This window comes from Epinephelus lanceolatus, chromosome 14 (assembly GCF_041903045.1).
Source record: "Epinephelus lanceolatus isolate andai-2023 chromosome 14, ASM4190304v1, whole genome shotgun sequence".
Classification (NCBI taxonomy): Eukaryota; Metazoa; Chordata; class Actinopteri; order Perciformes; family Serranidae; genus Epinephelus; species Epinephelus lanceolatus.
This window is the reverse complement of record NC_135747.1, coordinates 30,625,264-30,639,955: the sequence shown is the minus strand read 5'-3', so window position 1 is coordinate 30,639,955 and position 14,692 is coordinate 30,625,264. Positions and strand designations below refer to the sequence as shown.

The window sequence follows — 14,692 nt, the reverse complement described above, 5'->3', positions numbered from 1 at the left end:
TCAGCCTCCCTGAATGACGGAGGGAAAAAGCATGACCATCCCTCCACCATAAAATAGTTATTAGATGTTTTAAAACTTATGGGTAAGTTTTAAGGCAGGATGAAATCTTGGAGTTGAAAAAAGCCTTAGCTACAGCAAACAGCTGATTTTTTTGAGGATATAAATGAGACAGAGAATAAAGTGATTTACATAAAATATCACTATTTTTAAGGTTATTTTTATGGCTTTTTGTGCCTTTATTAGTTAGGGCGGGTTGAGTGTGAGGAGGGAAGAGGCATGCAGCAGGAGGTCACAGGTCAGAACTGAGCCCACAGCCATGGCAACAAGGACATGGGATGCCCACCCTACCAGTTGAGCTTCTGGGCACCCCAAAATGTCACTATTTTAAGCTCAGATTTGGTTCTGTTTTTTTTTCTGAGGGAAGCTATGACTGAATCTAAATGTCCAGACTTCCCCGCACTTGCAGACTCTCTGACTTTGTGGGCATGTTCCCAGGAAGAGTGGGAGTGCTTAGGGCTGTCCAAATCCACAATTCATCCAGTCCACAAGGGGCCTAACGTGGACTTTCTGCAGACTTCCAGAGAGTTACAGTGTTAATTTTTATGTGCCTTTGGCCTTTTTGATCCATGCTCGCAAACAGCAACACAGAGGTGGCATTTTTCATAAATGGATACAGGCTAATTGCTGATTGGAGAGTTGTGCAAAGAGGTTTCACACAGGTGCATTAGAGACTCATAATTATGCAAGTATTTTCTATCAGCTGTGAATATTTTGTTTTACACTGTTAATCCTCTACAGGCTTGGGTTTTAATGAGATGTGTTAACTGTTTTGAAAAAGGGTGTGAAATATGTGTGAAACAGTGGAAAGTGTCTGCTGTGCTAAGAAGGTGATGATGATAATGATGATCAAATGGATCCCAGTTTCATAAGTGTCTTAGCAATTAAGAAAAACTATAAAAGTTGGAGAAATATACTTTGAACTAGACCATTTGCTAGTTTACAGGATTCCTTGAACACATCATCAGGGCTATAGCTATGCAAAGGATGCCCACTAGTCATCGCTGAAGTCCAGTTAAATATTGCAAACTAGGGTGAAGGAAACAAACTCATTACAAAGTCCCTTTACAAGCTGTTCTGGAGCTTTCAATCATATGACATGATCTTCATCAGCAGATTGAGTGAGCCTGGTTATAATGGAATTTAAGGTGTTCGAATTTCCAAGTTTTCTGGACACTTGAAGTACTTCTTCCATGTTGGCTGAATGTATGGATGAAGGATGACGTGTTTTACAGTAAGCAATGAAATACAATGAAATAAAGCGTCAGTCATTATGTGCACGTATCCGAGTACATTATTAGTTGAACAGCATAAGATGGCGGCTGCATCACACCAAACAAACACACCAGAAACCTCAAACATTTTAAATCACACTGATGAAACCACTTTTATTGAATTGCAGCTTAACATTCTCACAAATCCCCATACTGCTGGAAAGTGTTTGCATTATTGTACACATGCAAAAGAAGCGTCAGTCACTTGTGATTTTATTTCGTGTCATCAGTACCTTCCGGCATCACAATTTTCAAACGCAGCTGGGCATGTGTTCACTCATTTTCTCCCAAAAGACATTTTTTCATTGAGAGAAGTGTGTAGGCGAATGAGCTGACACAAAGCTGGTTATGTTCATACTTATATTTGAGAAATACACGTTCAGCAACAGCACCACAACTCAGGCTGCATTTACATTTTTTAAAAACTGAAATATCACGTTAAAATATAACTTAAAGCAAAATGATTGCACTTTTTTTCACAGTTTCAATTTACCTTATTGGTCCCTTTACTTACACTGAAATCGGTTTCTTAATTCAATGCCTGCGTCGTATGCTGCAGATATGTTGTAGTGCTACTAGACGGCTGATTGCATATAATTTGTCTATGTTTTAAAGTGCACTCTGCAATGCTCTTTTCTTTATTTGACTCAAAGTGATTCAATGTGCAGTTTGAGCTACAAATGTTTTGGCATACCTCCGTATTCATTCATGCATTTCACTGAAATGTTGACTTAATATTGTGCAAACTTACAGGCCCATACTGTCACAAGCTATACCTTGCAGCAGGCAGGGAAAATGTAAAACCTTTTCTATCTCATGATCATAAGATGTCTTTCTGATTTCAGTCTCAGCGTCAGGACGAAACACTGAAAGCTGTGATGATCTACACACCTCCACACAGGATGGAGGCAACCTCAGCATTGACACATTCCTGTTTCCTGCTCTCTCTGACTCCACAGCTGCCTGAGGTTGCTCTCACTCGGCTGCTTCAGTCTCAGGGGTTTGTGGCTCTTCAGTCTATAAGCCAAAGTCAGAAAGATGGCATCAACGTGTTCCTTCTCAGAAGGTTCCTTGGCTGACGTCTCAAACAGAGGAAAGTTGTAGCTGTCTGCGAGACACTGTGCGGCTGAGGTGGGGACGACCCGGCGGTCCCTCAGGTCGCACTTGTTGCCCACCATGATGCGGGGCACCAGGGGCCCCACGCAGTGTCGGCTGCACTCCTCGATCCACTCGGGGATGCTCTCGAAGGAGGAGAGGCTGGTCACGTCATAGACAAAGATGACGGCATGGACGCTGCGGTAGTAGTGCTCCACCATGCTCTTCCTGAAACGCTCCTGACCGGCCGTGTCCCAGATCTGCAACTGGCACAGCAGAGACAGATACTAATGAGACTATCTAAAGGGACCCCTTTTTTATCATTGAATAAAGTCATATAGTTCATATTATACTCAATGCATAACAACAATAGCACAGAAAAACTGTACAGTTAACCCAAATTCTGAACACAATACCTGCATGACGTTTGTAAAAAGAGGGATCTGAATAAATTTGAAGCGGATTATTTCTGTTAATATTCCAGCAGACATGAATTTCCTGATTTTTAACAGGGTCCAGATTTCTCATTAGTCATTATTTCATCGTCCACACACTTTAATATATTCAGTGTCATACTTGCGTTTGGCCATGTCAGGGACCTACTTCACTGTCTCTGTCAAGTACAGCAAGAAACTGCACTTCAACATAAAAGCTCTGTGCAGGAAATTCACTGTACTTAAAAATAAAGTGTGTTTTTAACAAACTTGACATGCTTGCAGTCCAGTCAGAATGGACCCGTGACCCACTTTTGGACCAGGACCCACCAGTTGGGAACTACTGCCCTAGTGGAAGTCAGGACCCCAGGTTGGGAACCAGTGACCTAAAGAATAAGGCTAATGTAATTCTATGTGTTTCTAATTGTCAACCCAAGAAAAGACTAAAGCAAACACAGTATTAATCCACCTGACAGTAAGAAATAACATCTGTGGCACGCTACTAAAGATATCACATATATATATTTCATAATCAAAGGCTTAGTAATTTCCTAAAACAGCAGGGAACTGTAGTTTTAATCAAACATCACTAAAACCAAAGGAAATGGTGCAGTTGAGAGGACGATTGTCAGCAGATTAATACAATTTCGGTACATTACTGAGTGCTATGTATGTGGAATTGACTCAAAATAAACTACGGTGTGTAGCAGTGAAGGAACAGGTCACCCAGCGCAAAAATGTGACAGTAATGTAGGTGTGTGGCACAGAGGAGAAGGCTATAGACAGACACCACTCATTACTGGGACCAGTTGATCTGATTTGTTGACAATAAGAAAAATATATGATATCACCCTGTCACAAAATGGCAGCGTGTTGCAGTAGGAAAAGCATGGTGTAAATAATTTAATTAATGATGGCTGGAGTCCATTTAGCTGCTTCAGTTTCAGGGTCCTGGTATTCTGCATGCTGGCTCACTGTCACACTATCATGGCTTACCTGGACACAAATAGACAGAGTCATTAGTTAATGTTATCATTAACACATGTGCTTTTCCTGCTATGACATGACAAAATGTGTGCAGTGGAAATGGCCCATTGAGAGAGGCCTAGCAAGTCGCCCTAAACTCTGGCTGCTGACTCCTAAAAAGAGTAAATATTCTGCAGACACAGAGCGGACATTACACACCAGCTGTATCCTTTAAGGTCTACAACTTAACACCAGCTTAATTACTATTTCAAAATGCTACACTTGTGCTGTACATCATTATAAAAATGCTGTGGGAAAAGGCTTATTTAACTAGCATTAAGATTAAGATTAACATTAAGGGTTAAATCATATGTAAGATAAAGTACATCCTATTGATCCCCAGCAGGGAAATTCTGGTGTTGCAGTAGCTCAACCTTATTAAAAATCCAGGTAACTGTAAAATGCAACTGTTTCATTTGAGCTGGTTTTAGTCTCTTACTTGTGTGGGGGCATGGATGGATTACTAAACTGGCCTTAAGGGCACAGGTGCCCAGAGTGGCCTCTACTTACAAAATGTCACTCAAAGAGACATGTACCGAGCAGCAAGAGACTCAAAGAACCACAAAGAAACATAATATGACTGCAAAGACATGCAAAACATCTGCAAAGAGACATAAAATGACTACAAACAGACACAAAATGACTGCAAAAAGGGGCAAAACAACCACAGACAATAATAACTACAAAAACAGTAATATAAAACAACTACAAAGAGACACACAATGGCCGCAAAGAAACACGAAAGATGTGTAACCACTACAAAGAGACGCAAAAAACACAAGAAAAAATGCTAAACAACTATATAGTCTGAGAGGTGGTGGGGCCTTCTGCATGTCTGTGCCAAGGGGCCCACTGTACTATAATCCACCCCTGACCTCAGGTTGGGGTATCTGAAAAACTAAAGCCCTTTTGACGTTTGTGCCTGTCCTAACTCAGGGTGTCTACAGGTATCAGACAGTTAAATTTAATGTTTTCTTAGACCTGTTCAAGACACCTTTTAACCAAATTTAGGGACAGATAATTGGACAAATTATGTTGAATGTGGGGCAGCACGGTGGTGTGGTGGTTAGCACTGTCGCCTCACAGCAAGAGGGTTGCCGGTTCGATCCCGGGTGTTAAGTGTGGAGTTTGCATGTTCTCCCCGTGTCAGCGTGGGTTCTCTCCGGGCACTCCGGCTTCCTCCCACAGTCCAAAGACATGCAGATTGGGGACTAGGTTAATTGATATCTCTAAATTGTCCGTAGGTGTGAATGTGAATGTGAATAGTTGTTTGTCTCTATGTGTCAGCCCTGCAATTGTCTGGCGACCTGTCCAGGGTGTACCCTGCCTCTCGCCCTATGTCAGCTGGGATAGGCTCCAGCCCCCCCGTGACCCTCAACAGGATGAAGCAGTTAGAAGTTAAATGAAATGAATGTTGAATGTACATAAGCATCACAGGTAAGCATTGCAGGTAAGTAGTATATATGTGCTCTTGTGTAGAGGTTAAGTGTTAGGTAGGAATATGGTTATTAGCGTGGGTTAAGTCAATCTAGTATTAAGTAAAATTACAGTATTAGAATGTTTTTTTAAAGATCTGTAACATTTGAAATGTGGATAAATGAAATTAAATCAAATGTCTGTGGTAGTAAAGACCTTGCAAATTCAAATTTAAGACTACTTAATGACTTTTAAGGCCTTATTGTTGAATTTAAGACATTTTAGGACCTTTTAAGGACCTGTAGACACCCTGTAACTGTGTCCACCTTTGAAATCAAAATTAGTATATTATATATAACATATATATTATATGAATAATTTAAAGTATTGTAAAAAGTCAACAGAGATGTAGACTTGCTCCACCTTTGCTTTATACTGTGTGCTATAAAGTGATCATGTGTTTTATTGTGTCAGCAGCTGGTCACTATAAAGAGGCAGGCCTACATTTTGTAGTGGTGCTATCCTTTTAATGTCTGCAAGCTGACTCCAGGTCAGCCTGTGTCCACCTATAAACCTTAGCTCAGGCAGACGGCTGTGTTAATCCTATAGGAAATTCAACCATGTGTGTTTGCGTGATATTACAGTGCAGGTGTGTGTTTCTATTTCCTCCTCTCACCTTGATACTCTCCCCATCGAGCTCCAGCGTCCTCTCTCTGAAATCGACCCCGATCGTTGCCTCGGGGTTTTTCAGGAAAGTGCCCCCACAAAACCTGTAAGTCAAACACGTCTTCCCCACGTTAGAGTCTCCTATGACTATTATCTTGAATATCCGAGCCTGCGCAGTCTCATAGTCGTGCTGGGAGGAGAGCTCTAAGGAGTCATTTTGACCGAAAACGGTGTCAAAATCGTCTCCAGGTTTGTTTTCTATTGCCATCGCTCATCTTCTCGCGGTCTGGATGTGGACGGCGCCGAAACATCGCGAGATTTGAGAGGGACCAATAGACATAAACGTTATTTACAGTTAAAGCCAAACTTGAAGCATTTGTTGGTAATATTTCTGTTTTATTGGGGATATTCTTCAATTAAAAACATATGATTTGTGTTCCAAAGAATAAGAAAGCTTAATTTAATTTCGTAAATTCATTTTCAACAGGCGGGATCACAGAGATGCAGAGAACTGTACCTTGTACCTCACTTTTTCATTATTATTATATTATACTCATTTTGTGTTGTTATATTTGAGTAATGTGTTCTTCAATATACTTATACAGCCTTGTGAATCGTTATTATATGTACCATGTGCCATTTTTTTCTTTGTTCTCAAGGAAACAATTAAAAGTATAGTTTAAAAAAAAAACAGGCTCTTAAATGTAATTAAGGAAACAAATGATTGCCTTCTTTTTCTGGCTTTCTGATTTGTTTGTTTTTTAATCTAATTCATTTAATTTCATTTCAATACTTATTTTTATTTTATTAACATGTTATATGCAGTCATTTATTGACATTTTATTGGTTATGAATTCATTAATTGACCAATTAATGAAGTTTGATTTCGACATGACATTTCATGGGTTTATTCTGACAAGTTACGTACTTACTTACGTACTCAATCTCTATGTTTGATTCAAATCTGAATATGGAACTTTCAAAACTATTTGTTGTAAATCATGAAATAGACAGTAGAAATTGAATTTTGTTTTTAATATCCTCAGATCCGCTCAATTTTATCACTGTAACCTTCAGTTTCAACATGTATTAACAATATAGATGTTTCATACTACAATACTTCTGAATCTTGTAATGTGTACCTAATGTGTTATGTGTACTAACTTGTTAAATAAAGATTTTGGGGGGAGAAAAATGCCCACACAAATATTTTTTTGCATCAGACGCCTTTGTTTATTTGACACATACACCAAAACAGATTTATAATCCAGACCACAGCCAATCGCCCCTTCACACACACACACACACACACACACACACACACTTCAATTATCTATCATACAGAGGGACAGCATTTAGAGCTACACTCATTTACCAGTTTATTAGGTACACTTAGCAGAAACTAATACAGCTTAATGTAACAGCCCTGTAATAAATACCATGAATTTTATAATGTTCAGTGTTTATCTAAACTGTTTATTAGATGTGTTGACTCAATTTCATTTTTAATTCTGGAGACTGTAGTTTGTGGTATTGCATTATATGTAAAGGGTGATTTCAATATTTTGCCTACAACACTAATATTAATGAGCATAGACACATTAGAAACACTCCATCGTGCTTCAACGCAGCTAATAAACTGGTAAATGAGTGTGTGGGGTGGTCGGGGAGGACGATGGCTTCGCAACAGCTTTATTACATGCAGACAAAATATCCTCCAGCAGTTCATCAGGACCAAACAATACTCAAAACACTTCTTGAAACATTCTGGTTCCTGAATGCAACATAAAGATTAAATTAAAAATCACAGATAAGAAAACACATACATACATCCAATAAAATAGCTTCAAATAAATTTCATAAAATTTAGCATTTGTCACCAAAACCACCTAATTTCACTACATCTAAAAAAATAACAACGTCAATCATGGCAAACAGGCTTTTTACTGAAGCCTAAACCTGAGTGAGCGTGTTGGCTTCTACGTTTCATACAGCAGTTTTTAAAACACCGGCTGTGTATGTGTGTGTGTGTGTGTGTGAGAGACGTCTTGAATCAACAACATCAGAGAAAGGGACAGCAAATTTTAAAGCCCTGTAAATGACCAGTTGTGTTTAAAGTCATAAACATGAGGCACTTGAGCTGCCTGATGTCCCGTAACTCACAGTCATGATTTCACGCCAGTCATAAGCAGGTGTACTCATTTATTCAAGCACAATAAAATTAATATTTCTGTCAAAAATGTGTCTTTATATAACACAACACCAGCCCAAAACATATAAGGAATACTTCACATACAAAATGACCATTGGTGTATCAATTAGTCATGCTGTGTTTACTTAAATTCGTGAAGAAAACTTCTTTCTTTTTCTTGCTTGCCTCCATGGAAAATGGCAAAAAACTATGTCAAAATAATAATTTCTAAACTCCAACACAACTCGTGCAGTATAATCCAAGTCTCTTTTATCCAGTCGTATGCACAGTACTTCCAAAACACATGCATTTTTGCTATTTTGAACTGAAAATTAAACTTATCTATGCTCTCTTCAAAGCCAGATTCCAATACTAAGACTATTTTTTGTGAAAATGCATGTGTATGAGAAGTACTGAGCATGTGACTGGATAAATAAGACTAAGATTATACTGCATGAGTTGTGTGGGAGTTTGTGAACAGATGTTTTGATACAGGTTTGCTGCTAAATGTGGTCCAAAATCAATCAATAAATCAATACGCTCAGCATTTTTTGTGGCGCCAAGCCAGTAAAAGGAACATGGCATGACTATCTGATTTTCATATGGTCATTTTATGGGTGAAGTATTCCTTCAAAGGGCCTCTGATTTTTACGTCAAAGTCATTTTACCAGTCATGGGAAATGTTGTTCTTCCTGTGCAAACAGTTACCTATAACTCTTTTGTAGCTCTGGAGGAGCACCGTCAAGTATAAAGAAATCTGCATTTTGCATTATGGCCTGTGTCTCCAGGAATTTGTCTGTCACGCCCCCCTTAAGAAACTGAAAATATGTATCTAACAAAAGTGTTAAACACAAAAGAATCTGCTGCTATAGTGACAGTGAACACAAGAGCATGATAGGCATCTTTGTATTTCAGATTTGACAGATGTGTTACCTTGATGAGCTTAACAAGCTTTGCAATTTTCACCCTGGCAGCATTAGAGTACTCCGTCATAGCAGGAAGAGCAGAGGTGGAAGTAATGAAATTAATGATGTTCAGCGATTAATTATCTTAGTAACCTGTGTTTGACAAGTTAAAATGTCTCTGCTATAATAAGCTTTAGTTTCATTTGAAATTTTCCCTCTGAACTTGTGCATCTACCTGCAGGCTCAGTTTGGAAAACACTGTATTATGTGAAGTGTAGGATGACCTTGAAGGTCTAGTGCGTAGGATTTAGTGGCATCCTGCAGTAAGGTTACATAACTGAAACTTCTCCCATGTGCCAAGCATGTCGGAGAACTACGGTTGCAGGTGCAAAAATATGAATGGCCCTATCTAGAGTCTGTGTTTGGTTTGTCAGTATTGGGCTACTGTAGAACAACATGGTAGACTCCATCTGAGAGGGCCTGCTCCTTATGTAGGTATAAATGGCTCATTCTAAGATAACAAAAACACCATGATCGTTATTTTCAGGTGATCATAAACGAAAGAAAACATACCTAAGATTACATCCTCCTGAGACCCCAGCTTTTGGGGTCTCAGGAGGTCTTTTTGGTATGCATTTTTTAATTTCTCCATGCTACTTCGGAAAGTAGGCCCTGATCAATATATAAAAAATGAAGCCCTGTCTTTGAACAGGAAGTAGTTTTTGGGGAAAAAAAATGTCTTCACATGGAGACAATGGGTTTATTTTTAATAATCACAAGTGTGAGATAAATTATTAAACTGTTATTTCAATGCCTGGACATTGTTGTGCAAAAACAAAATTACAAACAATGCAACAATTGTTTAATATGTTATAACGCTGCGGGTTAGGGGTCATTAGTTAAGTCTAAAACTGTTCAAAATTGTTCATTTCAATGCCTGAATGCTTGTTACTGTTGTTAAAATTGGTCAAATTTGTTTGCCATATTAAACTACGGACATTATTTAGCACAAATAAACAAGTTTCAACCAAGGACAACAGGTCTATGTTAAGCAGAATGAAGTATAATGTGCAGGAAACCCAAAATCAAAAGGTGATGTCCTCATATGAGGACACTAGGGCTGCCACGATTAGTCGACTAATCGATGACTAATTGACTATTAAAATAATCAGTGACTATTTTAGTAGTCGACTAATCGGTTTGAGTCATTTTTTATAGAAAAGCACTATAAAAGTACCCCAAAATACTGTTACTGCAGCTTCTTACGTTCAGATATTGGCAGCTTTACACACTCTCCCATAACAGTGAACTAAACCCTTTGGCGTGAGTATGAAACAAGACATTAGATGACGTAATTTTGGGGTTTGGGAGAGACAGAACGACATTTTTCAACATTTTAACACATTTTTTGATGAAATAATTGACAGATTAGTCGACAATGAAAATAATCGTTAGTGGCAGCCTTAGAGGACACAGGGTCTCAGGAGGATATACCATTTCTGCTAATAGATTAGATGCCCCTAAATCCTGCACACTGGACCTTTAAAGACCAAAAGTCAGGATATAACAGCCTCTACTGCTTCTATTTTTATTTCCTTGTTTATCGGTCTCTCACCAGTTCCTCCAATTTTATGGAAGTGTAATACTACTCGTCTGGACTGAAGTACCCTTCAATCAGCTGCCCTCACTGATTTGTAAGTTACGACTTTATGGAGGAATTTATTGCTGAAGTTATGTATCTGTCTTGAGTTATTGTGTAAACAAGACTACAAGACAGCACACTGTCCTTCATGCTGGCAGCACATGATACAAATTGAACAACAAAGCCCTTGTGTCTGGGTATTTCAGAAACCAACTCTGCTTAGCTTCTTCTCCACTTCAGTAAATATTCATAAGCCAGACTGGTGCAGAGAAAGAAAACCGTCAGAGTGAAGTAAGGATTTCGATGGACTTGTGCTTCTACTGTAAGTGTCTGGCTTTAATACTGAACTGGATCTGGATCTATAGCCTCTCCTGGCAGACAGAACCCTGTAAAAATCCATCACATTATAAATAAGTTAAGCTTTTCTTTGACACAGTAATCACTACCAGTTCTCATCTGAGAACGAGCTGGAGCTGCCAGAGTCGGAGTCTGCGTCTGTCAATCCATCAAAGTCCCAGTCAGCACTAGAGCCGCTGTCATCGTCCTCCTCTGTGGAGAAGCTGTGAGCAGAGCCCAGGCATGCGGGGTACACACGTGTTGAAACACACACGGGCCCCAGGGTGGACACATACACCGCCATGATGTTCTTCCACGTGTCCCTGGTTTGGTCGTATTCATGGATAAGGACCCTGTTTTTGTTGTGCTGCAGTAAAGTCTGAGTGAGGAGGAGCAGCTTGTTGTTGTGCTGGATCACCTGGTAATTTAAAGCACGGCTGTCAATGGGAATGTCACCCAGCCTCTTCCATTCCCCTCTGGTGGGGCTGTAGGCTTTCACCACGGGGATGTCACACACACAGATGATCTGATCCTGAAACACACATGCTTTGTGAAGCTTGTCTCTTCTCAGCGACCCGCAGTGGCGCCAGCGGTTCCTCTTGGGATCGTAGCAAAGCATTCTCCGTTTGTTCACCACGTACAGGTGGTCATTTAGTGACACCACCTGCATTTTACCTAAAGAATGAGGCAGAGGAGCCACAAACGTCCACTGGTTCCTCTGGACGCTGTAACACTCTACCTCCTTCAGCCTGGTATCCGTCACCGGATTTCTTCCTCCCAGAAGATAAACATGGCCGTTGAGGTAGCCCATCCCAGAGTGTATCCTCCCCAGCTGCCTCTCTGCCAACTCCTGCCACTTGTTGAGCACAGGGTTGTACAGCCAGAAGTGTTTAGAGAGATGGGAGGCTAGGTACAAGTTGTTCTCAGGTGTGGCACAGGCAATTAAGGACTCCATTGTGGAACGTTTGTAATCCTGACTGCTGAGATCTTCTAAAGGAGGAGCCATGAAATACAGGTCCTCTGAGTATGGGTCGCAGCACATTATATTGTCGTTAGGCAGGCCGAAGAAGAGAATCATTTCCTTTGCGCTTACACCTATTCTGTGTTTTGGTACATCTAGAGTTGCAGGCAATCCACAACTGTCCTCTGCAGACCTGTTAAAGAAAGATGCAAGGTATTTCTCAATCACAGGCCTCGCCATTAGGCCCTCCAGGTAGCACTTGTCCTTCTCGGTAAACAAGTTCCACCGCACACACTTCAGCGCCTGTAGTGCATCCTCCCTTTTCTGCGGTGCATTCGCCTCTATCCACTGCAAAGCAGCCGAGCAGACCTTCCTCTCACAGTCCACATCCAAAGTGTCCAGAGACAACATCTCCTTCAGCTGCATCAAATCCAGCTCACACAGCTCTCCACCATTACACACCTGGCTGAAGTTCCTGGCTATGAAAGCTTGTGCATTCTCCTTCAACTCTGGGTTGTCATAGGTGTCTGCAAATTTCAGTATCCCCACACAGTTGGAGAGGTCCAGCCTCCTTGTCATGAAGCTGGAGCAAGCCTTCCTGATGTACTCAAGCTGAAGCATGTTGGCTGCAGCGTACAGCCTCTGGACGTTGCTCTCCGTGATGGTCACCCTGCCGGTGTAACAGTAGTCTATAATGACAGACATGGACTCAGAGTCCACCCCGCGGATGACCACTGTCTGCTGCATGCTCTCATTTAATCCCCCAGTGAACATGCTTTTGAAGTAAGGGCTCGCAGCAGCGAGGACGTTGCGGCTACACAGGAAAAGTTGGTCAATGTCACCCCTGGGTGACCCCCCGCAGTGCTCTAGGGACTCCTCTTCACATTTAACCCCGATAGTAACGTCCCCCAGCAGCCGGCAGTCGTACAGTAATTTCAACTCGTCCATCAAACTCCGAGAGTGATTCACGTCCTCCAGCACCTCGGGACCACTGAAGCTACTCAGCGCCGAAGCCATTGCTGCAACTCCAGTCAGCAAATTGCTATTTTACGTCGGCGTAGGTGTCAAATAACCCGCTGTGGTGCGGCTGACATACTCATTAACACGACAGAGTCCGTGCGCTGAGGGTGACACATCCGTTTATAACACAGTCAAACATATGCTGTGAAAAATACATTACCAGCTCAACGGTCGCCCGTGTGTCTGATAGCAAACAGTTCTCGGCCTCCTACTAATCATGATGTCGCGTTTCAATCAGAGATAATCCATAAATGAAAGTCCGAGAACCGCCGTGACAGGAGTGTCAATTTTCTTTGATTTTTCTCCGGTCAATGGTGTCTGTTTTGAGTGTAGGAGACAGCCAGAGCTCTCATAAAATAACAGTGTCAAACAACCAGCGGTTGGAACTACGACTTCCGGAAATGGTTGCCAAAATAAAGGTAAAGTGTTTCACGCATTTTTATTTGTGTCACTCCATGTCCAATTTATTAAGTCATCGAAGGCCTTTTACGCCAGTATTCACGTTTACCACCAACTACTACTTAATTTAGTCTTTTAATATTAAAGAAAAAAAATAAATAAATTTACTTTGAAAGCAATCTTACCGGGTTTCCCCTCTGGCTCATAGAACCTTGCTAAATACGGGTTCGCCTCTCTGATTGGTTCGTGTAACTGGGTCTATTTAAGTTTGGTTGATCTGGACGGATTGAAATGATTTATGGAAGTCCATAAATGCCCCAAATTAAACTTGTTATTTACAGGCCCAGTGTGGAGGATTCAGGGAGATATATTGGCAGAAATGGAGTATAATATAATAAGTATGTCTTTTCTGTTTATAATCATCTGAAAATAAGAATTATTGTGTTTTCGTTACCTTAGAATCACCGCCACCATATTTAGTAGACCCTTTGAGACAAGTGTCGGGAAAACATAGATTTCTTTGAAAAAGTGAACAGCTTTTTTCAGTGTTTTTACCTATTTAAATAATCAGGTCCGTTTTTTTTTTGAGAAAAAGAGACATCTGCTGATAATTTAGTTCCTAATAAAAACCTACTGAGCGATGACCACTGATAGAATTCTAACTGGGAGAAGTTATCTGTTGTTGTTCAGATTTTTTTCTGTTTTCTTAACACAGATAACAAGATCCTCAAAATCAAAGATGTCTGTGGTGTCAGATGTCATGCTCTTTGAACACCCTGAGTGCCATGAGAGGAAGAGGCCTCTTTGGATAATTCGTGTCCTTATAAAAAATCAAATGAACACTGTAGGACTTCTAACTGGGATTCAGCTGGTTGCAATCTGCAATCCTTACTGCTAGACACCACTAAATCTGCTAAATCTTATACACTGGATGTTAAATGAAAATGTAATTTTATCTCTGATGTTTCATTTTGTGGTCATAAAATGTGTTACAAATTTTAAATGCAAATGTGTTCAAGTCATAATAATTGTTAATATTTAAGTCCGATACCACCACCACACAGACCAGGAGCCAGGATAAATGGACTGAGGGAGCAGTGAAAAATTGCAACAGGGCAATTTTGTACATAATAAAGAATCGTTTCATACCAAAGCCATGCAATATCCTCAGAAAGGCTAGATAACAGCATTATAAGGCTACTGTTTTAAATCCCAAAACACATTTATTAATGAGAGTATTCGCATAAGAACGTACAACGGAGTGATAAAT

General features: G+C 40.4%; 2 protein-coding genes across 3 annotated transcripts; both read right to left on the bottom strand.

Moving 5' to 3' along the window:
• Positions 1 to 1,418: 1,418 nt before the first annotated feature.
• LOC117251377 (ras-related protein Rab-33B) lies at positions 1,419 to 6,257 on the bottom strand. 2 transcript variants are annotated; one of them, XM_033617628.2, is made up of 2 exons: positions 5,979 to 6,257; positions 1,419 to 2,692 (listed from the first exon to the last, which is right to left on the bottom strand). In XM_033617628.2, exons 1-2 carry the CDS (start codon positions 6,234 to 6,236, stop codon positions 2,246 to 2,248), a joined length of 705 nt encoding a protein of 234 aa, XP_033473519.1. In that variant the 5' UTR covers positions 6,237 to 6,257; the 3' UTR covers positions 1,419 to 2,245. The 2 variants fall into 2 exon arrangements, with proteins under 2 accessions (XP_033473519.1, XP_078030730.1); XM_078174604.1 differs by having other exon boundaries at positions 1,419 to 2,686.
• Positions 6,258 to 8,327: 2,070 nt separating this feature from the next.
• Positions 8,328 to 13,421, bottom strand: kbtbd7 (kelch repeat and BTB (POZ) domain containing 7). The gene has a single exon (XM_033617003.2). The coding sequence runs from the start codon at positions 13,018 to 13,020 to the stop codon at positions 11,149 to 11,151; it is 1,872 nt and encodes a 623-aa protein (XP_033472894.1). The 5' UTR covers positions 13,021 to 13,421; the 3' UTR covers positions 8,328 to 11,148.
• Between the last annotated feature and the right edge of the window lie 1,271 nt (positions 13,422 to 14,692).

Bases quoted from the DNA above. Each gene is read 5' to 3' on its own strand.
- LOC117251377 (XM_033617628.2), bottom strand. From the start codon at position 6,236: ATGGCAATAGAAAACAAACCTGGAGACGATTTTGACACCGTTTTCGGT. The intron at 2,693-5,978 runs GTGAGAGGAGGA...CTGCTGTGCCAG, and splicing joins TCGATGGGGAGAGTATCAAG to TTGCAGATCTGGGACACGGC.
- kbtbd7 (XM_033617003.2), bottom strand. From the start codon at position 13,020: ATGGCTTCGGCGCTGAGTAGCTTCAGTGGTCCCGAGGTGCTGGAGGAC.